The 18,092-nt window shown below is 41.2% G+C and overlaps 3 protein-coding genes across 5 annotated transcripts; 1 reads left to right on the top strand and 2 right to left on the bottom strand.

Annotated features, from left to right (window-relative positions):
- Nucleotides 1-368: 368 nt before the first annotated feature.
- On the top strand, nucleotides 369-4,205 carry LOC311329226 (uncharacterized protein). Its single transcript, XM_084463102.1, has 6 exons — nucleotides 369-985; nucleotides 1,106-1,151; nucleotides 2,652-2,743; nucleotides 2,949-3,059; nucleotides 3,223-3,511; nucleotides 3,615-4,205. Exons 1-6 carry the CDS (start codon nucleotides 501-503, stop codon nucleotides 3,834-3,836), a joined length of 1,245 nt encoding a protein of 414 aa, XP_084319228.1. The 5' UTR covers nucleotides 369-500; the 3' UTR covers nucleotides 3,837-4,205.
- A 2,029-nt stretch (nucleotides 4,206-6,234) lies between these two features.
- LOC311329225 (putative nuclease HARBI1) lies at nucleotides 6,235-7,817 on the bottom strand (the record flags this gene model as incomplete). Its single annotated transcript, XM_084463101.1, has 3 exons — nucleotides 6,235-6,522; nucleotides 6,710-7,183; nucleotides 7,722-7,817. The coding sequence occupies 3 exons, from the start codon at nucleotides 7,815-7,817 to the stop codon at nucleotides 6,235-6,237; spliced, it is 858 nt and encodes a 285-aa protein (XP_084319227.1).
- Nucleotides 7,818-8,461: 644 nt separating this feature from the next.
- Nucleotides 8,462-16,922, bottom strand: LOC311329227 (uncharacterized protein). Of its 3 annotated transcripts, none has more exons than XM_084463103.1 (17): nucleotides 16,773-16,922; nucleotides 15,879-15,961; nucleotides 15,499-15,711; nucleotides 15,168-15,381; nucleotides 14,777-14,852; nucleotides 14,371-14,642; nucleotides 14,018-14,095; nucleotides 13,689-13,730; nucleotides 13,333-13,406; nucleotides 13,001-13,072; nucleotides 12,433-12,638; nucleotides 12,253-12,349; nucleotides 11,159-11,321; nucleotides 10,352-10,455; nucleotides 10,120-10,264; nucleotides 9,434-9,563; nucleotides 8,462-9,293 (listed from the first exon to the last, which is right to left on the bottom strand). In XM_084463103.1, exons 1-17 carry the CDS (start codon nucleotides 16,803-16,805, stop codon nucleotides 8,995-8,997), a joined length of 2,301 nt encoding a protein of 766 aa, XP_084319229.1. In that variant the 5' UTR covers nucleotides 16,806-16,922; the 3' UTR covers nucleotides 8,462-8,994. The 3 variants fall into 3 exon arrangements, with proteins under 3 accessions (XP_084319229.1, XP_084319231.1, XP_084319230.1); XM_084463105.1 differs by having other exon boundaries at nucleotides 9,440-9,563; XM_084463104.1 differs by having other exon boundaries at nucleotides 15,499-15,708; nucleotides 16,773-16,921.
- Between the last annotated feature and the right edge of the window lie 1,170 nt (nucleotides 16,923-18,092).

Below are 18,092 nucleotides of genomic sequence, written 5' to 3'. Positions count from 1 at the left end.
GGATGAAAAGGCTAATATGTAGCTAGTATTGCCAATGATTCACAGCAGTAGCAGGGTCTGACATTAACACCAAGCACCAGCCAAATGCTGGTAAAGTATGCAAGTGGCTGGTAGACTTGTTTAATTCACCAGCCAAGAAAAACAATGGTAATGTAATGTTGAGTGGCTGGTCAAATTTGAACATTCAGTAGCCATTTGGCAGGTGAGTCAAAAAGTTAATTTTGGACACTGAGAAGTAGTATATCATAATAACGCCAGCTGATGAAGGGGTTGCAGTACTTGATGGTTTATGCTAACTATTAATTTCATTACTTTTGCAGAACATTGTCCTTCAGGAGTGTTTGCAGAGATTCAAGGAACGACTGCAATGGGCCCTCAACAGCAACCCTCCTGATCTGGATTACTTAGAATATATAGTGACGCAGGAGAGGGTCTTCTTAAGTGCCTTAGAGAATGTAGGTCTGCCTAATGAGGTCCGTGAAAGACTTGATGAACTGAGCATGTTGTTTGAGATGAGGAACGAACCACCTCCCTGTAACTCTGTGGTGAAGATGCTGGGTCCCTGTGGACGTTTTAGGCTCCAGATCACAGAGGAACACCTACAAAGTCTTCTTCAGCTGGGTCTGTCTGCTACATGTGTAGCAGACATGGTTGGAGTCTCAAGACGTACCCTTTATAGGATGATGCAGGAGTACAACATGTCAGTTGGGAGCCTGTACTCCACCATGACTGATGATGCTCTGGATATGGAAGTGAGAGCAATCAAATCTAGACAACCTCATGCTGGATACCAGACTGTCAAGGGGTGTCTTCAAGCAGATGGTCACCGTGTACAATGGACTAGAATCAAAGCCTCTATGCATAGAGTTGATACAGAAGGAATCTTATCAAGAATGACAAGTATGGGCTGTGTTGTCCGGCGAAAGTACTCTGTTCAAGGCCCACATTTTCTGCAACATATAGACACCAATCATAAGCTCATCAGGTGTGTTTTATGGTTGAATATAGAATGACAAGAAACATATAATTGGAATTAATTTTTATTTGTGGGTAAATCATCTTCTGCCTTTTTATTTTTAATTTAACCCGTTCAATTTTTCAACAGATATAACATGGTGATATTTGGAGGGATTGATGGCTTCTCCAGGAAGGTATGTTTCCTACAGTAAAGTACTCACGAAGCATATATTAATGAAAAATTGCAATTAAAATGAATGCAATTTGTGGCTCTGTGCGCCGAAATTGAATGGGTTCTAAATGGGGCCATGCTACATATTACCATGGCAATAGAGACACACGGGCTCCTACAAATTCACGCCCCCAAGTGACAGCGGCCCCACATCGGGTAAGGAAGAACGGTGTAGTGCAGCTGTCAGTGCAATCCTTATGAGAGGCATCGTAAAATACCATGATTTCACTGATTGCCTACTGAGGCTGTAGCAATCTTTTTTGTATTCTAATAAAGGGTCCCATTAGTTTGATTTGTCCCTTTTAATGGGATATAACTGCCATCACAATATACAACCCACAACATACTATAATTTACTTCATCAGTGAGTCAAAAGTGCTAGCATTGGAAATCTTAAGTTTAAGTGGTCGCATGGTATATACGTCACGAACGCATCCCTTGAGGTTTTCAATACCAGGATACGCTTTTCTATCATGTATATTAGGCTCTCATTTAGGGATCTTCCCTCTTCCATGCTTCCATCTGGCGTCTTGCAAGGCATATTTCTGGATTAATACTAACCTGGAGAATTCACTCTGTAGTTGAAAATGTCGGGATCTTCAAAGTCGGCGCTCATAAATACATAGCAGTAAAGCCAATGATGTCACTGAAAAGCGACAGGTTCTCTGTCTACCGTCTCTCCTCTGCTCTGTTAACATTATGGGTAATTCATTTAAGTGGCAAATTAAATGTGACACATCATTTATTTAGAAAGCAAGAAGATATGTTGACAAAGACAGTCCATACATTGGAAAACATATTTTTTATTTAAATCAATATAGTCTTCAGTTCATGTAGGATTATTTTAAAAGTAGGCTAACTAAAGGTGAATTGCAGTGACTTCTATGGGCTGGCTTGCAGTATACTATTCACCTTACCCGATGTGGTGCCGCTGTCTCACTTGGGGGCGTGAATTTGTAGGCGCCCGTGTGTCTCTATAGCATGAGCCTTTGATATATGACATAATCGTGACATCACTCTTTTCGGGCTTTGATCTGTGACATCACTCTTTTCCGGGCTTTGATCTGAAGAAGGGGCGTGGCCTCCTCTCAGACCCCGTACATCAAAGCCAGACCCCCGTCATTCGGATCGGCTCCGAAATGTAATGGGTTCTAAGTGGGGCCATGCTACACCCTTCCACCGAGTTTTGTGAAAGTCGGTTCAGTATTGCCTTTGATCTATGGCCCGACCCATCGGCTTCCGATAACATGGCAGACCCAGATGTGCACAGAGGTGCGAGGGCCTGAACATTGCTGCGTGCAGCTTAAATTTCCTTTTATTTATTTTTATCAGTTTATTTACAAAACTTTTATTTGTTCTTCTGTAGATTAATTTTGTACATTTCTGTGAATGGTAGAGATGTAAGAGATTAATCGTGTATTTATTATTATTATTAATGCATAAACCCCCACCTCCCATCCAGGTCATGTACCTTGATGCTGCACCCAACAACAGAGCCAGTACTGCACTTCATTTTTTTCTGGATGGAGTGAGGAGATTTGGATGGCCTTACAAGTGAGTAATGCTGCAGTTAATTATTATTATTATTATTTAATGTTTTCTCTTAGTATACCTATAGAAAGTCAGCCATTTATTTAGGATGTTTTCTCTGTTGCATTTTCATAATCTTCTTGTGAAAGGAAATTATCCTGCGTTAGAGTACTTTTTTTTTTGATTATATTGTGTATGGATACTCATTTCAAAATTGGATGTGTTACAGGGTAAGAGGTGACCAGGGAGTTGAAAATGTCAACATTGCCCAGCTGATGTTCAGTGTGAGAGGCACAGGATGTGGAAGTTTTATCAGCGGAAAAAGTGTGCACAACCAGAGGTGAAGTATTCTTTTTGCAATAATAATTTTCATATTACCTCAAGATCCAAGTAATGTAGTTACATGCCATATTGGTGTGCCTTTGTGTGACATTTAACTCCAGCTGAATTACTGCTTGGATATTATTTTAGTTTGATTGATGTATTTGTATATGTATTTGTAGAATCGAACGCCTATGGAGGGACGTCTGGACAGGCGTTACACACGTTTACTATGACGTACTGCACAGCCTGGAGGAAGATGGATCCCTCGACATCTCGGATAATCTTCATCTCTTCTGTGCTCAGTACACCTTCCTTCCTAGACTCCAGGCTGATTTGGCCAGGTTTTCTCTTGGCTGGAATAGTCATCCCATCAGGACAGCGGGTTACCGTTCTCCTAACCAGATGTGGGAGCTAGGGATGCTCCTGCACCCCCACAGAGAGCCAGACACGTCCGAGGACAATGTGGCAGTTGAGTAATTACAGCATTGTATTGTCGTCGCGCTTTTAAATATGATTTGTGAATCTACATACTGATTTTCTCCTGATCGTTTTTTGTTTCTCTTGGTTTCAGGGAATCCAAATCGATGACATTGATTGGGAGTGCTCAGGGCTGTCCCATTCTAACTCAGCCACCCCGGGTGTTACTGTGCCAGAACTGGAATGTCCGTTGAATGCAGAGGACATAGAAACATTACGTTTCACCATTGATCCTCTTTCTCATTCCAATAATTTTGGAAAAGACATTTACTTGACCACATTGTCACATGCTTGTCACCTACTTCGCCATCATTGACAGCCGTGTCTGTGCCAATAATTGACTGGTATACTATACTGGTATAACGCCCATAGACATAGTCGGGACAGTTTTAATAAAAACGAAAGCTAATTTAATTCAAACCTTAATCTCGAAGAATCATTGAATGTTCTCTCAAAATTGGTGTCACCACCAGCCTATAATGTTTGTTTACCCGGTGCTTCTGCACACACAGGCTATACGGCACACTATAGCCTAGGATTATGGCAGAAACTTGTTTTATATTTAAAACGTTGGCGACAAGTCATTGTGGATCGGACATCACAGTGTAACCGTCTATCTGTGTAAGAAGAACCCCGAAACCCCATTCCAACTTCCAACTCAAATGTAGCCTAGTCAGACTCGAAAACCTCCGTGCCTCTGGGGGAGAAGTCCTGGGGCCGGTTGCACAAAACATCTTAAGTTTTTCCCTTAAGTATTACCCTTAAGGGTTAATTTCCCCTTAGTTAAGGGTATTACTTAAGGGTGTTGCACAGAATCCCTTACATGGTTTCCTTAGCTAAGGAGAAACGTTAAGGGTTTTCATACAACGAAAGAGATTTTACAGCAGTAAAATTGTAGTTTCCATGGTGACCATTGGTTTGCTTGCACGTGACCGGCTCTCTGTCACAACACTACACTGGGACGTCCTGAGACGCTGGGGAAAATGTCTGAGGAGAAAAGGAGAAAGCCGAACTGGTCTGAGGAAGAGAAAGTTGTGCTCCTTGAAGAGTACAAAAAGAGACGACATATAATAAAAGCTCGGTTCGACCCCAAGATAACACAACATAAAAAACAAAAAATGTGGGAGGAAATTGCGGCGCAAATTAATGCCCGCAGTCTTGTTAAACGAACCACCCCGGAGATCCAAAAAAAGTTCGAAAACTTGACTGTTGTGGCCAAAAAGGAGATATCGGTATATAACCGGGAGTCAACCAAAACTGGTAAGTGCACTGCCATTTAACCAAACGTTAATTTATTAAGTTTACTGCATGTCTCATTGATTTATTTTTAGCTCGGCTACCTAGGTAGGCTAATGTATAGTTGGGCTATGTATATGATATATCCCCCTGTAACTTTAGCTGGGAGGGAAGAAACTTCATGTTTTTAAACATGATCAGAAATACAGTAGGCCTATATAGAAAATAAAACACATGATGGTAGTGCATCATCTGTGCATTGTATAGCCTACATATAATTTCAGCCAGGGATGAGTGCTGGGATAAGTCCGAATTTCACACACATTTTCCAGGTGGGGGTCCTCGTCCACCCCCTCTTTCCAATGAAACGTCAATGGTTGTGGACATCATTGGCCGGGAGTCACCTACCGTCTTAGGAATCACTGGTGGAGGGGAGAGCACTGGCCATATGGAAAGGTAACAGTCTTCACTATTATAATGTTGTAACATTTTTAATGTTACAGTAGGCCTATACGGTTATAGCATGGGAAGTTAACCACTAAATCCTTCTCCAGTGAGCCAGTTGATGATGATGAAACATCGACTGCAAGCACAGTGAACCCGCCTCCAACACCAGCTATCAGATCCCCCACCCCAGTCAACCCTCCAACACTGACTGTCAGACCCCGCACCCCAGTGTCAAAGTAAGATGTTTGTTATTTTTGCAATTAGCATTGAGTTATGAGTATGGCTGCCACAGACCCATTTCTTTATTGTCACACCTCGTATAGCCTACATTTTAAACTATTTTGTGTTCATCTTCCATGTGGCTTAAGTGCATCATCACTTGTCCCCTCTTTTTTCATTGCAGACACAACAGAGATGATCCATCTGTTGTGGAGCTCCAAAAGGAAGTTCTTCTTCTACAAAAAAAACAACTGGAGCTCCAAATACAGAACATGGCAGTAGAAAAAAGCAACCTTGACATGCAAAACATTTTATTGCAGCACAAGATAAGCAAACTATCAGATGAGTTGACAGTCACTTGTTCGTTGTTCCCATCCATAACTTGATGTATTTATAAACTTTATTATTTATGTAATTGGCCAATTAACTTATTTAATGATGTAGGCTATTATTTATGTGATAGGCCAATTAACTTATTTATTTATTTGTTTGTTTATTTATTTATTAATTAAAATGAAACAGCCAATTAACTTATTTATTTATTTACAAAGATGAAACAGCCAATGAACTTATTTATTAAGATGAAACAATAAAATAGCTTATCATTCATGGATTCATTCTTATTTAATGCAAATGTGGGAGAGGTGAGCTGCACACTGTCAAAAATAAGGAGGAAACAAAATGTGGCTAATGTGGCATAAGGTCAAAAAGGTGATAGTGTTAAACAAAAAGAGTGACAAACGAAAGAACGTTTCGGCTATCCAGCCATCTTCAGCCCATTTTCTCCACTCTTATTTAGCTACACTAGTCAGCTAGCTGAAGAAATTGTTAACGAGTGTGTCTCTAACAGTGTAGCCATTATTTTCATGATCCACTCCTTCCTCTCCATCCTCTGCCTCTTCAGCGGTCTCATGGTCATCCTCATCTGCATCCAAGTGCTTTGATAGGTTGAAAAGCACGACGCATGCAAGAATGATCTTGCATGCTCTGCTTGGCTCCACTCTCAGCTCTCCATGCAGGCAGTGGAAGCGGCGTTTCAGCTGGCCATTCACACGTTCAATGATTGCCCGTGTCTTGCACAGGCTGAAGTTATAGTTCTCCTATTATGTGGGAAGACGGAGAAGAGGGCAATGCATAGTTTATTACCATAGGCTATTATCAATAAAGCTACTAATCAATTATAGGCTACAAAGTAGCCTATATTTTCGTGTTTATTCAGTAGGCCTAATTTAGGCTACAGTTTGGATATTTGGACAATTTTAGATAGCCTACAAGTTGACCACTTGCCTGGGATCTGTTTGCAGGATTCCTGAAGGGTGTCATCAGCCATGAACGGCATGGATAGCCACTGTCTCCAAGTAGGATGCCTTTATGCGTACCGTCCTCGAACTGCCTTGCCAGGATGCTCTCATCCAAAATACGCGCGTCATGCGTACTGCCGGGCCATTTTGCAACCACATTGGTGATTTTGTTTTCATGGTTACAGACTAACTGCACGTTGATGGAGTGTTGATTTTTCCGATTAATAAATTGCTCCTCGTACTGGGTGGGTGCTTGAATCTTGATGTGCGTCCCGTCTATCACCCCGCACACTTTCGGGAAGCCGGCAACATTAAAAAAGTGCGCCGCTACCGCATCCTCCTCCCGTTTAGATGGGAACTTGACCACCTCATCCAGCAGACCGGTAAGGGCGTTTGATACCCGGTGAACCACACGGCACACAGTAGAACGGTGGACATGAATAATGTCTGCGAGGACCGACTGAAAAGATCCCGTCGCATAAAATCGGAGCGCAATCATCAATTGTAACGGGGCTGGAAGCGCATAGCTTCGGAAGGTTGGGTGGTCCAAGCCCAGGCGGTCGGACAAGTCAAAAATGGACTGTCGATCAAATTTGTAATAAAATATCAGTTGTTCCTCACTAAGAGTCTCTAGTGGGTTCTCCCTGTCGCGGAACACTCTTCTTGGGACTCGATTTCCATCGTTTATGTTCATAAACGCAGCCATAGGAGCGTTAGCCTTAGTTAGGTTAGCCTTAGCGCAGCTAAGGTTGGGGTAGAGGTCCCTTATGTTTTTTCCCTTATTTTGCTTGCTAAGGTCTTTTGTGCAACACCTTAACGGACTTTAAGGGACTCCTTAAGTATTAGACCGAGATAAGTAGAAAACCTTAAATACTTGAGGGACATCTTAAGGAAACCTTAAGGGGAATACTTAAGGGTGTTTGTGCAACAGATTTTATTTTAAGGAAACCTTAAGTCAGAACTTAAGGGAAATATTAACTTAAGATGTTTTGTGCAACCGGCCCCAGGACCTCAAATCTGAGGAAGAAGTCGTTCAGCTCATTAGCCCTTGCTGTGTCATCCAGGGGTATCAGCTGTTTTTTACCGGGGTTCATGTTTGTGATATTTTTTCATACAGTCCCATAATCTCCTATTGTCCATCTCTCTAAAGCTTTGTTCCATGACAGTGTGGTGTTTATCTTTTGCTTCTTTCAGCAGGTGATTGAGCTCTTTTTGTACCACAACTACAGCTGCATGATCGTTTTTAAAAGCACGCTTTTTCTTATTGATACATGCTTTAATGTCCTTAGTTATATAAACTTTATTGTTGGGGAAATGTAGGATTTCTTTTTTCTCATCTACATAGTACACACAAAAATGTATGTAATCGGTGATGGTTGTTGTGACCTCTTCAAGCTCTAGGCTGTGAAAAATGCTCCAATCAGTGCTGAGGAGGCAACCCCCAAAGTGTCTCTATACTGTCATCCGTCCATCTCAATACAGTTTTTAACTGGCTTACAGGACTTCAACACAATGTAGTTTACTATGTAGGAATGCAGAGAAACGTACAAGGGTGGATAATTACAAGTATTTCACTTTTTGTTATAATAGGACACAATAGGGCCCTGACAACAATAGTGGAACATTGTATGGAAAAATACAATTACATAAGACCTTTTAATAAATGTTATATAAGTGTAGTCCTGGAATCCCACTTTGCTGTCACAGAAATCGTTCCTGCTGTGTACGTAATAAATCACACAATACTTTAGTTTTAAAAGTACTTTAATTAGAAATAGTTTTTTCAAAGTTCTTTAAACTTCATGTATTTCAAAATAAATAACATGACGAACAAACTGGACCGTAAAACATTAAGTAATGTATGTATGTTGGGTCTTTCTTGTCTCACACACAGCGCGTAACCATCGCGTAAACATCCACGTGTAAAGAAATCCCATATTCCCCACCAATGCCTTCAAATTGTGGGGGATGTATCCACTTGGGGATATTTATGATTCAGTACCTTTTTTTGTATGGCAAAAGAATTTGCAAACCATTTAATGTGTTAAACATATCCTACAAGTTCTGCTATATAGGCCTACATAGCAACACTACAGTAGTTATTTCTGCTATAGAATGCATTGGCAAAATGGTAGGAATTGGAAGATTGTTTTTTTGCTTGTAATAATTACAAACTTCTGCCAATAGAACAAGTGACAACAACAAGTGAAAGTCTAAAAACAAGTTACTGGCAGTTACTGGCATGAATGGAACCTCACTATTCCTGTCCATCTAAATCTGAAGAAATGCCTGTCCATGATGGAAGGCCTCTGTCATTACTTGTCTGAACTCAGTATAAGTTTGCATATGCAGAACAGGCAGGCGGATCGTTTTAGTACATGCAGCAACTGTTGGGTAGCAAACTGTATGAGCACCATACTGGATGTGACAGGTGTGATTGAACTGCACATCGACTCTGAAGTCTCTCTTCTCTTCTGGCAAGATAGGAATGTGGCCCTGTCCTGTGAGCCACTGCATAAATGTACTCGGGGAGAGGGGATCTGGACCATCACCCACCTCTGGACTTTCAACTGTTCAGAGACAGAAACCAAACAATTGAATTGATTTATGGTTACGTAATAATAAAGTTATAATGGAAATGTCATGACATGTGCAATAGAGAGAAACGACAGTAAGTGCATAGAGTTTGCAAGAAGAAAACTATATTTACAATTACATTCGTCCAGCTCCTGTAAGAAGTCCTGCAGATGGTTCATAAGGCTCACTTCCAGCTGTTCTTTGTTGGACCCCTTCTCACTGAACTCAGGATGGCATGCCGCAAAAACAAAGTCAGCATCAGCCTGGTGCGAGAAAAAAACAACATTCCGAGTTCATCCAAATGAATAACATGCAACATTGATTTTAAATCAAGCAGCAATTATTTTATTTACAGTGGACCAAAAATGGCCCCTAAGGACCTGGAGCAGTAGTTAATGTGACACTATTGATTAAAATTGTCTTTAATGTTTTGTTGTTGAAATTATAAAATTTAGATTTTTCATCCCTGACCCACTTTTTTTCCTATTCAACACAGCCATGAATAATCATAAACTCAACACCAGAAACCCCAAAATGGACCAAAAATGGTCCAGGGACTGGAAAAGGGCTAGATAAACTGGGCCACTGGGATAATATACATCTCATTGATACCCATCTATCAGGGATGCAGATATCAATAGGTACCAGAGGTACATTCAAATTCTGCAAATAGGCAAACCTGATTCCTTTACACAATTACATTTGAACAGTTAATGATGCATTTCTTTTCACAGAGTCCAAAGTTTAAGTAAAGGACTTGCAACCACTTTTACCTGTTAAAAGTGATACCAGTCCACCCCTACTAAAGCATTAACTCACCTTCAGCTCCAACCCAGGGACAAACAGTGGCTGGCAGATGTCTGGGTATTGGCTCATCAGATCTGCGAGACCATGAAGTTTTAGACCTTCACGTAGCTGGGAGAGGAGGGCCACTAGCCGAAGTATGGCATGAAGAACAACAGCACTGAAATATAGTGGAGAGTACCAAGTTAAAAGTGAAAAATCAAAACCTCAATTGTAACACATCCAAGTGTAAAGGCAAGAAATATACCGAACAATGTCTTCTCTCTTCTCAACATTAACAGGTCCTTGATAGCCACAGGAAGAAATGTCATCAACCAGTTCAGTCATCGTATCTTCTGTGGCTGACTCCACCTTAAAAATCCAGACAGACAGACAGACAGAGACACACACCACAGCTCATGTAACGGAGTTTTCGGTTAAAACGCTGACGTCATGCAAGAAAAAGAAGAACGGGAAGACAACAGTAGTGGCACAGGCACTCTCTCACCTCATTCACTTTATACATTGCTCAACCACCGCTGCGTTCTCCTCCACCATGTGGCTAATTAGTATTCACGCAACCAGTCTGTGTTTCTCCCTCTCGCTGCTCTGAACCCACGAGAGAGAAACAACGGCGGCGTAGTCCGGTCGCAACGTGCGTGTTGTTTAGTCGTCCGTGTTTTAAGCAGGATAATAATACTATACTATAATAATACTATAGTACTATACTATATATATAAATACTATATATATATATTACATCAGTCTGCACTTGTTGTCGGAGAAAAGTATGTTGTGTTCAAGGCCCCTCTTGGGTCAGCCCTACTCCTAACAGGTGCGTCGGAGCGTTGTGAGAGGAGGAGTGAGAGAAAGTTCCCACACACTCCTGAATTTGCAATACATTTTAATATTGTACATTTCAGTAAGTATGACCTTCTTCAGGTACAAATAAGGTCATACTGACCGAAACATTGTGCAAAATTAAAGTTTATTGCAAAGTGAGGAAAGTGTAATCACTTTGAGAAAGAGAAGGTTCCTACACCAGTGACCTCAGTACATCAGTAAAACCTCTTACCTTGGAGATAAGTGCTGTAGAGTGAGAATCACAGACATCTTCTTTTGAAAGGTGCTCTACCTGCACCTGCCCACTGCAGAGGTACTTGAAGCACCAAAGTTTGAGGCAGCAGGGTGGTGGTCCACCTTGTGCCAGACTAACAGCCCAAATTTCACCAGCACTCCTAAAAGAGACAGAATATATACAGTAGTAGTCGTAGTAATATAGTCCTGCCCTGAAGACTACGTCAATACTGTGTAGTAAAGATAACAAGCTATTTACTTACAAGCACTTAGCCAATAAAACATAAAAATCATTGCCACAATAACATGTAAACAATATCATGTTTGAGATTAGGGCTGGACGATAATTCAGTAACGATATATATCTATCGATAGACACTTGATCGATAGAAAAAACAGCTCGATAAAAACTTCAATCGAAAAATGCATGTAAACGCACGAGTTCCCTTCCTAGTTCCCTTCCTAGTATGATACAACATGTGTCATATATTTAGAACAGGAAGAGTGCATTAATACTTATTGATATGCTGAAGGAAAAAACACAAACTAAAAAGGTTAAGGACTAGCTTCACTGAACAGACCAAAGACATAATTTGTTGTCATCATGAAGTTATTGTGAGAAATACTGGCCTATGTCAATGGCCAAAAAAAGAAGAAAAGAAGAATCAACAGGAGAAACTTCATTTGTAGTTCTAAACATATTTAGGGTGTGTAACACTCACTTTTGTTGATTGCACTTTGCTTATTTGTTCAAGGATCAAGAGATTAATATTTATCAGATCGTACTGTGATGTCAGGTCACTTGATTTCCCTTTATTTTATATAACCATTGTAGCTGTATTGGTGCTCTTATAACGTGGTGGAACAAAGAGCTTGAATTCAATGTTTTTTTCTTGTGATCTTCCTTAAGCATTAATACCCCAAAAATATATTTAAAATAAAAAAAGTATCGATAAGTATCATTATCGATCAATATGATCATCTTTTTTTAAATAGATATACTCTTTTTTTATATCGTCCAGCCCTATTTGAGAACTGAGACATGTGTGTCCCACTGTATACATAATTTTATTATAGGCACATATGGCATACCTGAAGTTGTGTTGATCGAGATCCAAAACTGAGTATTTGGGACATTTTCCAGTCTGGTCACCCTCAAACAGCCTCCGTTCAATGCCTGCAACCATGTCTTAACACCAAGAATCACCCCATTTGTTTAAGTACTGTCACTTCTATTGCAATTTTTAAAACAGAATTTCAGTCATATTTTACCTGTGAGGAATTCCTTGCTGAGTGCCCCTGTGTCAATGCCTGCCTCTCCTATGAACTGGACCTTTAACTGGTTGGTAGGGGCTGACTTCTTTTGGCGCTTCCATTGAGCTAGGCCTCGCTCTACCACCTGGGATCTTGGCACCATGATGAGAAAATCTTTTTCTTTGTTAACAGCAGCAGAGATGGTTTTCAGGATATCATCAAGGCTGAAAGAGAAATGGATAACTGAAAGCATGTTTTGTGTGTGTGTGTGTGTGTGTGTGTGTGTGTGTGTGTGTGTGTGTGTGTGTGTGTGTGTGTGTGTGTGTGTATGTGTGTGATAGACTTGTTACTTCTGGTAACTGGATTCATTGACATTAGAGGTATTTTGAGTGCAAAAATAATGTATGCCTTCAAAAAGGTACAGTGTGACCGAAACGTCAGCCTTTTCATAAAACCACATGCAAAGAGTATTCAAGTGTGTGCAGTCTTGACTTTTCATCTAAATAAGAGGTACTTTGCCCCAAAAGTAAGAAAAAAAAGTCAGGTGATAATTAGGTGTTGAAGGAGACTATTGAAGCATACACACCTAGAGATGCTCTTGTTGTCATTTGAATTTGGAGGTGAAGGAAGGAACTTTGGAAGAACGAAGTCTTGATCGCTGCAATGACACAGTGAGTAGTGTTGAAAGCCAGTGACCATGACATATACCATAGTCAGTCCTTATGGTAACAGCTCAGTCAATTTCCAAGCATTAAATCCAACTGATCAATACATTACTTCAGTGGTGGAAGGACAGATGCTTGGAGGGAGATCTCAAACAAAGATACTACATTGGTGGAAGGTCAGATGCTTGGAGGGAGATCCCAAAGACACTACAATGATATATTTTTCTGAAATTGTGCTTAAAGTTTCCATTACCTCTCTCCGCAAATACTTGCATGAACCTCCAACTCGTTTGGAGGTAAAGTCCGGCCACAGATTGGGCACATGGTCTGAAAATGAAACCATTGAAATGTTTAACATGATAGGTGGACACAATTGTGGTGTTATTGTATGACAATACATAACAGAGATGTCAGGTTGATCTGACCAATAGCAAGACTGAGTAGTAGGCTACGGACCAATAGTAGACAGCATGTGTGACGTGGTTATGTTTTAGCTGAAGCTGAAGGCTAATAAACAGGTTGCACGTTTAGCTCACAGTTTTGTCTCACGCACTTTATTCAAGAAACGTAACAATAATACCTCAAGAATATACACAAACCATAACATACCTCTGTGTTAGAGGACAGGGTCACCACATCATCCTCCGTTGGCTGCCAAAATAAATTAAATGGGGGGGGGGGGGGGGGGGGTTTAAAAAGACAACAGTATTCAGATGGTCTGGCTCCACTGTGTGTGTGTGTGTGTGTGTGTCTGGGGCCATTGACCAAGGAGTTTAGAGAATTTTGTGTAGGAAAAAAGGTTGGGAACCACTGATCTAGAGTATGCACCTGTCAGTACATATGGACTGTAATTGTGTCCCTTGAATTTTGGCTAAACACCTTTTGGCTCACCTTACACAGTCTACAATTGATGCTAGTAAAGATATAAATTACTTCACCTTCTGTTTTGAGTTCACCGTCAGTCTGTCTTCCATATCTGGCTTGGGGTGACTGGAATCCAGGTCATCATCACTAATCTGGTAAAGGAGAGAGTAGGATGTTCTCAATTAATATTACTACTTCCAACAAGTGAGTAGAATGCATTAAGCAATATCACATGAGAGGGAGTGATGTTGTACTGAATATCAGCACTCCTGGACTGCCTCTTGTTCAATCAGATCGCTTGGTTGGTGCCGGTCGAAACTAACTGATGTATAATGTCCATTAACCATCTAGTAGCAAGCTTAATAATATGCGGCAGTCATTTTGTAAAATAAAGTAATTTCCCAACATAAAATGGGTCTATACATACCGTGAGTGCATTGGTATCTGAAGGCTCACATGTTTCAAGATGCAGCGCAAGAATTTGTAATGGGTAGCTGGTGTGACAGGATTGGCACATTGCTCTTGGCATATTGGAGAAGGACTTGGAATCGGGGGGCAGTGGTTGAGTGTCTAGCTCCTCCTGTAGTGGAGCAATGTACAGGACACCCTTTCCACTTGCACTTGCAGTCTTCAAGAGTGACCCTGTATATCCATGGTCCCCAGGAGACACCATATGTAGTTTTCTCGAACCCCATCCCCCTAACAAAAAATGTTATGCAATAGTTGAATTCTACTGAAATGTAACAATACCGATTACAATCAAATTTTTGTATTGACACAAATGATTATACAGTTATTGATCAAAATGATGTATTAGCCACTATGTTACCTACCTGCAGCTTTGTAAATCAACCAGCCCCCAGACACACTTTCCAATTTTGGATATAGATCTTTGAGTGTTGAAAATACCTTCGGGAGTAATAAAACATATCATTACATTGATAAAAGAAGAGCAGTGTTTGATAACTACAATAGGTTCAGAAAATATTCAGACCACTTCAGTTTTTTCACTTTTTGTTATGTTGCAGCCTTTTGCTAAAATCTTTTAAATTAGTTTTTAATCTCACCAATCTACACTACATTTCAATCTACACTTTTCACAAAAGGCTGCAACATAACAAGATGTGAAAAAATTGAGGGAGTCTGAATATTTTCTGAACCCATTGTATATTAACCAGATCAGATGACAAAACCAATTCTTGTCAATGTGGAACAGTGCCTCACCTCATCATGAGTGTAGTTCTCGGTCATCACTGTAGACCTGCGGCCCAAACCAGCTTGCAGATGGAAAATTTCTTCTTTTCCTTTGGGAGTGCGTTCAGTAAGCTTGGGTAAGAGATAAAATGACAGTGAAAGCTCTTTGGCCGGTGTGCAGTGGTTGGTAGGCCCTCGGAGGCACCGGCGCTTTCTCTTCATTCCGAAAAGGGCAGGAAAAGACCTGTGATGATGAGAATGTTTGTATTTGACTCTTGTACAGTTTTGTCTCACTAGCAGACACTTAATGTAAGGGACAATGAGTCACAGGCTGACAAAGAAACTAAATACTGCAAGAGACCTGGTCATTTCCGTGTGGACATTCGGCCGACCATCTCTCCCTCTCTCCTGGCCATCTCTCCCTCTCTCCTGGCCATCTCTCCCTCTCTCCTGGCCATCTCTCCCTCTCTCCTGGCCATCTCTCCCTCTCTCCTGGCCATCTCTCCCTCTCTCCTGGCCATCTCTCCCTCTCTCCTGGCCATCTCTCCCTCTCTCCTGACTCCCTCCCAGTCTGCTGGAATGATATCATTTTAAGAATACACATCACATCATTTAATGCTGAATAGTTAACATTTACATGAATGGGTACAATAATACTGGAGTAACATGTTTGAATGGTGAATCATGGTGAATGGTTAGACATGTTAATCTGGGTGTGTGCAATTAAACTATACACAACACCTGGGAGTCTCTGGGTCACTTAGATTTGTGATCAAGTGAAGAAGTTGTCTTGCTGAATTCAAGACCTGTCTTGTGTTTTCTCCCTGTCAAAAAATATAACAACGCCATCTTGTAAAAAACACAGGTGTTTGACAGCAAATGTACATTTAAATACAATCGCTTCACTGCACGCGGCCGGTCCATCACGTCCCTCACGCAAGGGCACGCTCCACGGGTCCTCCCTTCTGACACCAATGTAACGTTTCCAGGAACCGGAGGCAGAGACGTATCCAATGGTTTAGGCAACAAGTTTATTTATATCACTCTCTTCAGTGTAAGATGCTATCATGCAGCCATAGTAGTCTCGTAACATAACATCCGTACTAGTTTCCATAACAACACACAACAACAACTTCACTTCCCTTTCCCGGAAGTCCCTCCCCAGACTGGTGCGTTCCAGGCAACCCGTAACTCGTGTTTTTCCGACCTTCTGCCCATGAAAATGATGAGGAACGCGTAGTTTGACGGGGTTTGACCACGCGTTCCTCGTCACTTTCACACGCAGAAGGTTGGAAAAACACGAGTTACGGGTTGTATTGCCTGGAACGCCCCATAATATCCGGCTGGATCATAGCTGGCCGGCCGCTACACTATGCATGATGTTGCGCCCGAAAATCAAGAAAAACAGCACATACGCTGTGCCATGTTAACCAAATCTAACAGCAGCTCCATCCAGAACGTGCTGGTAATAGCACAGTACGGCTATGCTAACTATGCTCGCGCTGCTAACTGACGTTGCGCCCGAAAACAGCACATACGCTGTGCCATGTTAACCAAATCTAACAGCTACAGTTATACAATCTCTTACTCTACATAAGCAAAGACACTAGTAAATATGTGGTTTTATTATATTACCGTGCTTGAAAGTCCCGCACCGCCATCCTCCATGATGACGTTGCACAGTACGTCTATGCTCGCGATGCTATGAAGCGATGAACAGTTCGTAAATCGATTGCTCTTCCTCCGGCTAGGACCCGGATGGTGGTAGTTTAGTTTTGAATCTGAATTTCACAGTTTTGAATCTGAATTTCACAGTTTGAATCTGAATTACAGTTTTGAATCTGAATTACAATTTTGAATCTGAATAACAAGTTTTGAATCTGAATAACAAGTTTTGAATCTGAATAACAAGTTTTGAATCTGAATTACAAGTTTTGAATTTGAATTACACTAATAATTCAAATTCAAACTGTGCAATTCAAATTCAAACTGTGCAATTCAAATTCAAACTGTGCAATTCAAATTCAAACTGTGCTATTCAAATTCAAACTGTGCAATTCAAATTCAGATACATATAATACAAATTCAATTTCTAGTGGCACAGATTTCAGCCCATAGCCAAGCAGGACATGTGACCAGCGCATAAAAGACAACAAGCGAAACACGTCATAGGAGTCTATTCAAATCGCTACCGCAGTTTTGAAAATCGGGCGTACGGTTCAGAATATACGCACTTCCAACTTTGACAGGTTGGTGGCGCTAGAGACTTTGAGGTGTCGACATAGACTTGGTGACAGGGGTCTCGGGACCGTCCACGATGAGTGTGCCTAATGTGGTTATGATACATCAAAACCTTACTGAGATTTGACCACACTTCCTGTTTGGCGGCTTGGACGCCAAATTCGATTGGCTGTAGCGAGCGAACACCTTCGACAATCGAAAATCCCTCTAGGAGTTTTGTGGACATTAGTCTAAAGAATGTGTACAGCCAGTTTCATGCAGATTGGTGAAAATCCTTAGGAGAAGATACATTTTAAGTGTTTTACACAAAATACAAAATGGCGGGAAATCCAATTGGTGGAAAATGACATCATAGGATGCGATGAACTCGGCATGAGCGAGGGATTCCAACGGTACCTCATTTTTCAAAATCGGTTACACAGGTCAAAAGTTGTGTGCATTAACGCACTTCCAACTTTGACATGGTGGTGGCGCTAGAGGGTTTGAGCTGTCGCAATGCCACTTGCTGCCAGAGGTCATGGGACTGTCCCCGATGAGTGTGCCAAATGTGGCTTTAATACATTAACAATTTTCTGAGATATGACCACACTTCCTGTTTGGCGGCTTGGACACCAAATTTGATTGGCTGTAGCGGGCGAACCCTTTCGAAAATTGAAAATCCCTGAACATCCTATGTGGACATTGCTCTAGAGAATGTGCCTACCGAGTTTCGTG

The sequence above is a fragment of the Borostomias antarcticus genome (genome assembly GCF_949987555.1).
Source record: "Borostomias antarcticus genome assembly, contig: scaffold_712, whole genome shotgun sequence".
NCBI classification, from domain to species: Eukaryota; Metazoa; Chordata; class Actinopteri; order Stomiiformes; family Stomiidae; genus Borostomias; species Borostomias antarcticus.
Note: the sequence above shows the minus strand (reverse complement) of the source record. Positions and strands in the feature narration are given on the sequence as shown.